Source organism: Cebus imitator, unplaced genomic scaffold, assembly GCF_001604975.1.
Source record: "Cebus imitator isolate Cc_AM_T3 unplaced genomic scaffold, Cebus_imitator-1.0 Scaffold54, whole genome shotgun sequence".
NCBI lineage: Eukaryota > Metazoa > Chordata > Mammalia > Primates > Cebidae > Cebus > Cebus imitator.
The window spans coordinates 3,018,187-3,028,977 of NW_016107369.1; the positions used below are offsets into that span (position 1 = coordinate 3,018,187).

Here is a 10,791-nt window from a genome sequence, read left to right on the forward strand (position 1 = left end):
AGGCTTGAGCCACCGCCCCCAGCCCAGAGCTAGTAAGTTTTAGAGCAACTTTTCCTGCAGCAACAGATAATACAGAATCTTTATAAACTCTTTGTTGAGATTAATTCCCTTCTTCCTAAACAGTAGCTTCTAGTTTCAACAAGACAAACCCTTCTGAATTCCCACAAATGGCATAGCACACCCTCTGACCTGAGGGCTTGCTAATTCTTTTATACTCCTAACCACAAAACACTGTCAAGTTAGAACTGAAAGAGTAATTCATACCTGTTCCAATTATAATGAGGCAGAGAATTAGTTTATCACCTATAATCACAAGTTGGTGTTAAGTTACCATCTGGGTTTTTTACTCCCCCATTTAAGAGCTTATTAACCAAATAACTTAATAAGAGGTGTTTTTTGCATCTGATTAATAACTATCTTAAAATAAAGTTTACGGCTTACATCGTCATTCTAAAAGTTTTTTTAGTAAATAATAATGCACTTAACAAAAATAAAAGTTGTTTCAGAATTTAGAAAAATGTGGAAAAAGGTCACTCTTATATCCACTGCCCAAAGGCATTTTTGTTCTTACTATTAATTTCCATTTTTTTCCCAGGGTACAGGTGGTACACTGGTAACCCTTTGTAATCAGACTTCTGAATATAGCAGTAAACATGACTGAGGGAGAGGTTATTCAGAGAAATATCTCACATCAGTTCCGAAATTATTCCTGTAAGTAATGAGAATACATAATAAAAGAATTTGTTTTTCAGTTTCATTCAGATGATGCCATGAAAGGCAGCAGCCTCCCCAGGCTGACAGGTTAGACACTGTGACTAGTACAGTCAGGTATACTTTGCAGAGATATGATATTCCTCAGGACTCTGCTATTGAGCTGAGGGCTGTGGCTCAGAGAAGTCCACCCATCCTTTCAAGATTTCCCTTTTCTTAGAGCTAATAGTGATTCATCTTTAGGTAGATGAAGTGTCTTCTCAGAGTAAGTTTTTAAAAAGCATGGATTCTGGAAACTTCATATCTAAGAATGTCTTTCTGCTGCTTTTCCATATGAAATATACCTTTACTGTCTATAAAATTCAGGGTGGGGTGAGTCACCTTTTCCCTCTCAAAACTCTATGGGCAAATGTAGACCTTACACTTACTACCTTAGGGATGAATGTCCGTTTTATTTTCACGCCTCACCCCCAACTTTGTTTTAAGAGACAGAGTCCCATTCTGTCGCCCAGGCTCTGGAGTACAGTGGTATAATCATAGCTCAGTGCAGTCTTGAACTCCTGGGCTGAAGGGATCCTCCTGCCTCAGCCTCCCAAAGTGTTAGGAATACAGACCCGAACCACCGCACCCAGCCTTCAACCCCTTTTAAGATTTTTCTTTCCTTAGTCCTCAGCATGTGTGGGGGGGAAAAAAAAAAACTAAAATAAAATATTTTTTGAAAAGATATGTCTCAGTAGAGGTCTCTTCCCATTAGACTTAATTTTTCAACTCAGGAAGACTTTTTTATCTTCAGTGGTATCTTTGAAATTATTTTTTTTCTCCAGCACTTTGGTTTCTTCCTTGGGAATAGTTACATACTCACACACTGGGCCTCTTTATTTAGAGCTACTATGTTCTAGGACAATTTTTTTCTGCAGCAGTAGAGAATACAGATGGTCTATTGCCAAGACTTCCTCAGACTACGAGGCTGATCGAACTGCACTCCACAATGAAATGGAGTCCCACGTTAGAAGTGCTGGGCCTGCCCTGAAGGTAGACAGCAAGCCCCTGCATCTTTTCTCCACAGTCATCTTGTGGTTCAGAAATGTAAGGCCTGTTTCGGTCAGAAAATCAGGTAGCTGCAGTTTAAGGCAGCATGTGGTTCCATCCTTCTCTTCCTACTGAGTATCTTTCAGTTTCTATTTGGCGGCTGTAACTCCCAGAGTACACTTAGATAGGGAAGCTTGGCGTTTTGTGTATATTTGTGTTTGGGGGTAGGAAGTAGTTATAAGGTATTGAGTCCTAGAAAGTATAGTCTTCAAGAATAAAGATTCCAGTTGACATAGGCAGAGAAGTGCATTCTGGAGACAGTACATTCTGGAAATTGTAGTGTTTTCTACACCTTCATTTATGGCACACTCCTGGAATGGGGTCGGACTCAGGCAGTGAGAGTTGGGAGATACTATTCCAGTCCAGCATAGCTATATAAGATAAAAGCCTCCCAGCAGTACTAGGAATTGGGCTAGGGGATCTACATATCCTCTTGGCTAGCTGTAGATCTGAGAATGGCATGTTACCTATGTCCATGGGAGTATAGAAGGGGTCCAAGGGTAATCTATGTACCCTTGCTGGCAAATACCCAGAGGGCTTTGAACAAATTCTGCAAAACAAGAGAAAAGACAATATCATTCTAAATGTTCAGAGAAAGAACGAATGTCTGAAGATGACTGCCAGTGGGCAATTGAGACTACTTACCAGGTAAGATATTACAAAGTGGGGAGGTAGACTGTAACTGAAAAGAATCACAGCATCTCAGTGTTACAAGGGGATCTCAGAAGTCTTCAGTTCAACCTTCTTAACTCAACAACAACTAAGTAAGCATCATCAAGCCCATGTTTGAATCCAACTGATCTAGAAGTCATTACGCATTACAGGGTGAAACAATTCACTTCATTTTTACAGAGTCCCAATTGTTAGAATGTTATATTTTATACCGTGGCAAAGTGTAACACTCTGTGCTTTCTATCCCTGAGTCCTAGTTCTGTCCTTTGGAGTCACATGGAATAATCCCAACATTTCTTTTAAGAGGGAGACTCTTCTACCTCTTAAAAGATGGATTTTTCTTTCAAGACATAGACTTTCAAGTATAACAGGATCATATCTACCTCCTAAGCTGTGTTTTTTAGTTGTTCCTAAGGATACTAACAGAACTGTGAATATATCCATATAAGCCCACTGTGTTAGCTATTCGATACTCTTACCTGCAATACTACCAATTGCAACAATGGTAAATATACTCTTGGTCAGCATCCCTACTTACAGAAAACAGAACATCCCCACCTACCATACATATTCTTTTCCACAGCTTCAGTAACCCCTGATTAATGACCTCCACTTGCAAAGGAGGCTACTTACCTTAACCATGAAATAATGAATGCTATTGATCCAACAAGCTACCACTATAGAGTATTATTGATCACCCAATCTTTGGTTAAAATTGTCCTCATTTAGCAATTTCACTGTCACAAGCACCTGGAGCAAAGCATGCTCATAATTAAAGAGTTTGGGGGAGTTAAAGTGAGAGGTGATGGACAGAGATCTCAGCTTTCTCCCATTTAGTCTTGCTTCTGAGCTATTGTTTGTGTCAGAAAGGATATTGATTTTCTATAAAAATAAGAAAACAAGAGGCACCAAGGGGCCATAGAAGGTCAGCCTGGGCTGGAGAAGGAGGGGGTAGGTTTAGCACTCTATCTCTGTCACTTGCCTTCCAAGAGAGGAGAATATTTTCTTTCCTGTGAGATCAGCCTCTAATACATCACCTTAGGAAGGCTCCTGAATGTGACTTCTGGCCATCACCCAACCAATTCACTTATGAAAGAAAAAGAAGCTAAACTATATTCAAGGGGCACAAACAAGTAATATGTTAGTAAAGAACAGAGCAAAATTAGGCTACAGTCACCTAATAGCTAATAGCTATTAATAGCTGCTATACAATTTGAATAAAGATTGGTAGAAAATAATTTTACAATAGTTGTTCTACTTCAGAATACTCATACACATACACAGAAAAAATATTAAAATAATAGTTTGATCTCTATGCAAGCAGAAAAAAACTATTTCACTATAACCATTTTATGACTCTCAGAACGTGTGAGGGATTGGTTGGTGTAATATTAAGGGAAGACCAGAAAGGGAAAAGCAAACAAATATTGATGAAGTCTATAACTACTCCATGTTTAGTTCACAAAGAGTGAGTTTAAGGAAATTAGAAATAAGCTGATAGAGACATACATTTTTAAATCTAAAACACCTAATTCATGCTTAAAAAAAAAAACACAACTCTACCATTGACTAGGCTAAGCTAAGCTTAACAATGAACTTCATTTTAATAATCTTACAATGTGGATCATTACTCTGACAACCATCAATACCACTGCTAAAAAGTAAAATTCTACATTTTGATTTGTATGTGAATAAACAGTGGTACCGCCAAGCAGATTTATGAAAGGGTAACCAAGAAGATTCTTGAAAGTATTTCTTTTAAAAATGTAGTGAAAAAAAAAAAAAGAAGAAAAATGTTGACAGAATCAACTCACCAAAACAGTATAACGAAATCATAAACTATTATCTACTTACACTCTAGTGCTAGCCCTGTTTAAAGGTGTGCCTAATAATCAAGGGCAGCTTGAATATGAAAAGATTTTAGTTCCACTCTCCTGTTGAGGAGGGGCTGAACACAACATGTGGTCAAAGAGAAAGAATCACTCCCTTTCTTCACAGAGTGAACCTAGGAGGAAAAAATACAAAGCATTTCTGTTTGTAACTACAGATGAATTGAGACAAGTAGGAGAATTTAGAACTCCTAAATAATTAGAAGATTTTAGAGAACTTTCCTCATGCCATGTGTGTTACCACTCCACCCACTATTCCTTCACAGCTACAAGCCTACTCTGAAGTGAGGGACCAGGGTAATAGCCCAAATGGGGGAATGAGGTCTCCCCAATTTGAAAAGAGTAAGAATTTCATAAGAATTCCCATCCACTTAAGTTTATCCAGACTCTCAGATAACTAGAATTTATATTGCCACATCCTGACTAGAATGATCAATAGATGTGTCTGAAGAAAGAAGGAACAGAAAAGGGCGAAGCATCTCACTGCCAGATTATAGGCTCTACATCTGGAGCCATCCTTGGGCTGTTATCTCAGAGCAGACAGAGTTAACAGTCTCTCACACACACAATTATGTCGTAGTTTAACAAGAAATTCTGGGGAAGAAACATACACAAGGCTATCATCCCAAAAGGCTACTTTTAAAATCACCATTCTCAACACTAAGAAGACTTCTATTTGGTATATATGCTTAATATTAAAACAAACTTGAATGTCTTGATAGAGGGTTTCAATAGTGTGAAAGGCTACAAGTTGACTATGCATTTCTTGTTTGATTAAAAATAGTCTGAGAAAAAATATCTTTATAATCCAAATATATTCATATAAATTGTATAAATCTTAAAGGGAATTAGGCATTAGAGGAAAATTAGGAAAGTCAAATTATGAGCTTATCTCAATATAATTTACAGTTATATAAATATATAAATATATAACTGGCAAATATAAAGTTAATAAGAAAAAGTTTAAAAGCTGGATTAAAAACCATCCATGAAAGGTACAGGCATAAAGACCTAAACAGCTTTTCCTGTTACTGACACAGCCTCACCTCAAAGTTCCTAAGATTAACGTCTTGGTTTTTAAGACAAGTTTCAGGAAAGTCACATGTCCTGCAGCTGGGAAAGTTAAATTGAGACAAAACAACTCAAAGGGCAGCACAACATGGCAGTTAAGAATACGCTTTGGAATCAGGCTTGATTCTCAGTTTTGGCACTGGATGACCTTAGGCAAATTATCTAAGCTCTTACAACCTCAACTTCCCTTCTATAAATACAAATAGTGGTATCCACCATATAGTGGAATTGTGAACATTAAATAAGAGTATATGTTAAGTCCAACCGGGCGCAGTGGCTCACACCTGTAATCCTAGCACTTTGGGAGGATGAGGCGGGTCAGGAGTTCAGGACCAGCCTGGCCAACATGGTGAAACCCCGTCTCTACTAAAAATACAAAAATTAGCTAGGCAGGGTGACCCACACCTGTAGTTCCAGCTACTCAGGAGGCTCAAATAGGAGAATTGCTTGAACTCAGGAGGCAGAGGTTGCAGTGAGCCAAGACTGCACCTCTGCACTCCAGCCTGGGCGACAGAGCGAGACTCTGTCAAAAAAAAAAACGAGACAGTATATGTTAAGTCCATAGAACAGTGTCTGGCACATAGTGCTTAACAAATGCCAACTACTATTAACAGTAATAGACTACACTGGTTGTCAAATGGGTGTACCCAACCCACCTAGGGATCACCCCAGAGGCTTCTGGGTTGATAACGGAACAGGGGATGTGAACAATGTAGAGATGCTAAATATTCTGCAATGCACCATAAAGAATTGTCCCATCCAAAACACCAATGGCAACCTCACTATTAAGAAAAAGATAATCACTATCAATGTTCCTAGGACTATCTGAGATGTAAAAAATAAAAAGTCACCAAAACTACACTTACATTTTTAAACATGCACCCATTAGAGACAAATTTTTCTGGCTTGATCACATGTGATGTAAGACTAATGGGACTCGGCACTGTTATTTTCAAAGCCCACCATGTGTTCAGACAACTTCAATGTCAGCCATAAAAAAACAAACTCGATATTGTCAAACCACAAGTAGCAGAGAACAAAATTACAGCCAAAAAGTATCTAAAGCCATGATTCTTAATAGGGACAGGCAACTTAACAGAACATTTACAAACTCCGTATGCCTGACCCCAGCATTTTCTCTCACACACTCACATACCAGCCTCTGCTGAAACCTGAGTTCTAAAGAACAATATTTATGTACAAACTACATGGCATAATAAGCAGCAAATTTTTTTTACGTAAAATTATTAGTTGTGCATTTGAGGTATGCGTTTTAAACAATTTTTAGAAACAACTGTGTTTCTATTACATACAGCCTTCCTGACAGAGGGAAATAGGCTCATGAATGGTACCTTAAAAAGCTAAACTACTGATTGATTCAAGGAAGGCTTCAAAGTCAATACTCAAGTGGCAGGTTTGAAAGAAAGTAGAGCCCACTAAGACTGTGGATGTGTACTCTGGGTAAAATTAACCAGGAAAATCTTTGACTTAGTAAGGGAGGTCTCACCATTCTGACATGTTCTCATCAGAGCCCTGTTTTTGTTCATCTGTTTCACACTCCATCCTTTCTTTCCTTCCTGTTTTGCTTAGGAAAGTCCTATTTTCTGCTGATTCACACAATCCATGGCCTGATGAGGTCCAAGGAGTATTCTCCTTCCAGCGGGACAGACGTTGCTTCTTGGCAGACTTGAACCTGCAACCTCTCTCATAGCTCCAATCTGACACCTTCAGCTTCTGCTGAAGGCTGGCAGCCACCTCTGATGTCACTCGCTTCACCTTCCGCCTGCGCCTGAGTGGTCGACAAGGTGCATTTTCAGTAAAGGAGTCAGATTCATGCCAAGAATGTTGCTTACTCTTAACAATGGCATTAAGAGCTGGGTGTCGTTTGGCTACCATTGTGTCATCAGAGTCACTAAAATTGGTCACGGGGGCCACTTCTCGACAGTCCTTAGTGGCCTCATCCAGACTTGACTCAGAGGCCTCGCTGTAGCAGCAGGTATGCTCTGCCAGGTGAGTGAAGTCAGAACGACGCTTCCGACCTCGGCGTTTCCGAAGCTGCCGCCTCTGCTGCCGGGGGCTCAGGGCCATCTCCTCCCACAGCTCACCAAGCTTATTCTGCTCAGATGTCTGCTCCAAGGCTGATGCTAAGTCGTGTACCAGCTCATCCATGAGGCCACATCTGCCAAAAGGAGTTCAGGGGGGTAAAAAAAGAAAAAGAAAAAGAGAGCATGAAAAGGATCTGCTGTTTTAGAATAATTTGATAAAACAGATCACGGTAGTCCATAGTTCTGCCTGCCTAAACAAAATATGTCATCTTTCATCTGGCTACACTTAGATTCTATTCCTACCACTTCCTTCAGTCACTAAAAATAAGTTTTCTGTCCATTGTTAAATGACTGAAGTCAACATATTCTTAAGCACAAAAACCTGCTCACCAGATGACAACTGGGACAGGACCCAAAACAAATTCGGGGAATTAGACCCGTCTCTCTTTCCCCAATTAAACTTGTCACTGAATTACCTAATGATGAGATCCAGAAAGATTAGAGACTGTCTCATTAGACAGGAGTAGAAAAACACACAACTTCAAAATCAGAGTAGAGCTGTGGAAACACAGAGCAGGACACGGTCTCAACAAGGTATTGAGAATGAATGAAAAACTGATCTTTGGCCTGGGGTCACTGCTGACAATGGCCATGGCAGAAAGACAACTTAGTGACACTCTTTAAAGAAGACTGCAGTTTTTGTGATCCAAGAAATTGCAGTGACCCAGGTTTGAAGTCAGAAAGGAGAATAGACTAAGTTTGCACCCATTCTGGTACCAACTACTACCTGGAAGCTCATATATTTTTGAGTAATTAACAATTTTTAAGCCCCTCTCCTATCCTTCAGAAAATCAATGTTCGTCCTAGTTATATGCTTCAGTGCCACACAATCACAGAATAAAATGATACGACAGCAGCTGAAATGACAGGGATAAGTTGAAGTTTCTAAGATTTCTGGCCGAACTGCTTTCTAAAATTTCTTATTTTTCTATGCATCCTCAAACCAAACATCACATTTCAGGGGTCACTTCAGAGGCAAACATTTCAAGAAATGAGAGTAGTAGGAGCAATCTTCAAAATTCCTTCTTAAGGGGAAATGTTTAACATAATTTGTACAGCACCTAATTAAATACATATTAAATTTTTAGCACTTTTTTCGTTTTTCAAGATCAAAACTAGAGCTTAAAATTCTGTGGTGTCACTCTTCGACCATATTTCCATTCATTCAGTTTTCACTTTGCAAAGCGTTTTCTAAATACGATTTTCATGTTGTGCCTATGTCAATGAATTTAAAGGCAGGAAAACAGTCCTCTGGCTTATCTGCCACACCTTTAGGAGCAATGGTGACACCTACTTCCAAAACTACCATACAAACAACGCTTCTCAAAGTGTTCAAAGGCACATACACTTTTAAAAGGCCAAGTTCTTTCAAGCAATAAGAAGTGATTTATCAACGCCTGTGAAAAGAGGTGAAAAAATGGGGGGGAGGGGTTAAAATGCCATGATTGAGGTTTGGGAGACAAGTGTCCCTAAGACCAAAATAGAGAAACAAGTGGGAACAGCATGTCTAAATCCACTTCCCTAATAAAGAATTACTGCTTTAAAAACTCAGGCAACAAAAATACAAAAAACAAAAGAACAAACAAAAACCTCAGAACAGCACAAACTTGAACATGGAACGAAGTCAGTAGTCAAATGCCTATGCAGAATCCTTTCCTGCATCAAAGCCTACAACTCGAACAGTAGGTGACAGAAGGACCCTAGGGCTCCCATCTCCAGTTGCGGGTGCACACTCTCGAGAGGACCCGGGGACCAGGCATGCACCCAGGTAGAGATGAGGCTGAGTCACGCAGAGGAAGGAACTGGTAGTTGTGGACAGCAAGTATGAAGAGAAGCAGGAGCGGGGTAGAAGTGAGGGGCGGAGTAGGAGGTGGGAGAGGCGGGAGGCAACTTCTCATTTGGGCTCACCAAGGACGGGGGTCGGCTCTTCTAGGGCAGAAACTGCCAAAATGGAAGTCGTGGCGACTGAGCTCCCTCCGGGATCGGGGGTCGCAACATGGCCACATATGTGAGAAACACCGTGTTTCGAAGGACTCTCCACCACGCCCCGGCCCGTCCCTGAGGGCTGGGGCGACCGTGGCCCGTTTCCCAAGCCCTCTTGCTGCCGCCAGCCCCAGAGAGGCAAAAAGGAGAAAGGAGAAAAGGGGACTGTGGCCCCGGAGACGGTCCGACCCACATCCCCAGGGATAGGGACATGGGCCCTGAAAAGCAAGGCCCCACCACCCTCACCCTTCAGCCGGCTGCCGCAGCCCCAAGACGCCCTTGGCCGCTCAGCCGCGGCTTGGCGATCCGATCCCCTCTGGCACTAGCCCTCAGGACCCCAACACTCTCAACGCGCTCCACCCCCTCACCAGCTGCCGCAGCCACCTCGAACGGCCGCCGCTTTTTGGGCCGACTCTCACCGCCGGGGTTTCCCTCTCTGACCTCATTTCCGGTCTGGGCCGGAGGGGTGGGGCGGCGGCGAGTGGGCGGGGCTGGCTGCGATAGCGGGCCCCTAACCCAGTGCTTCCGCCCGTGGCCACACCCACTTCCGCCCTGCGATCGGGGAGTTGTGGGGGCGGTGCCGCAGGAAGCCAGGAGATGGGGCAGGGACCAAGGAAGGGTGGTGAATAGGGGCTGGCCGGGAAAGGGCGCCTCAGGGGCTGAGGTGCCCATGTGGGGAACGACCCCAGCATGCTGGCCTCATCTTCCTTAGGGGCGTCCAGAAATTGGCGCTAGGGAGGGTTGTCAGCTTCCCGCTTGCTTTCTGACCTTTATAAAGGGTGTGTGAAGTTGAGGGGAAATGGATCTTAATGACATCTACCCTGTGAGCTGGTACAACCTTTGGGAGGGATTGTTTTGCACTGAGTTACTCAGAACATTACAAATTGCCTTGAGCAAGTGATACTGGATTATAACTCAAAGTATAAAAGAAATATTCGTGAACTCACACCGATATAAAAAAGTGACTGAATGAATTAAAGAATGGAGAAGCGACAAATCCCCCACAGAAGAATCTCAAAGTATGCAGACACACCATCCTGGAGCATAACTTCCACCTCCTTAAATGTGGGCTGTGCATAGTGACTTCTTTCCCAAAAGTACAACATATATAAAGGGGAAAATGAGTAATTTTACAGTGTAGATACCTGGCAAACAGTAATTCAGCCAGGTGACCACGATTATGTGCTAAATCACGTTGATAGTATGTAGAATGATATATGATGAGAATGGCACTTTATGATAGTTTCCTTCCAAATCTCATAACCCCAGTC

General features: G+C 41.7%; 1 protein-coding gene across 3 annotated transcripts in view; it reads right to left on the reverse strand.

The window, feature by feature from the left end:
• Positions 1–9,990, reverse strand: part of GPATCH2L (G-patch domain containing 2 like) — a 51,953-nt gene extending 41,963 nt beyond the window's left edge. For all 3 annotated transcript variants that reach the window (XR_001825244.2, XM_017528577.2, XM_017528578.2), the window contains exons 1-2: positions 9,889–9,990; positions 6,940–7,611 (exon numbers count right to left, since the gene is read on the reverse strand). Coding sequence is in view for 2 of the 3 variants with exons in the window: in XM_017528577.2 (XP_017384066.1) it covers positions 6,940–7,601 (662 nt within the window). In the remaining variant the exon portion in view is untranslated. The remainder of the gene's footprint in view (positions 1–6,939; positions 7,612–9,888) is intronic.
• Positions 9,991–10,791: the final 801 nt, after the last annotated feature.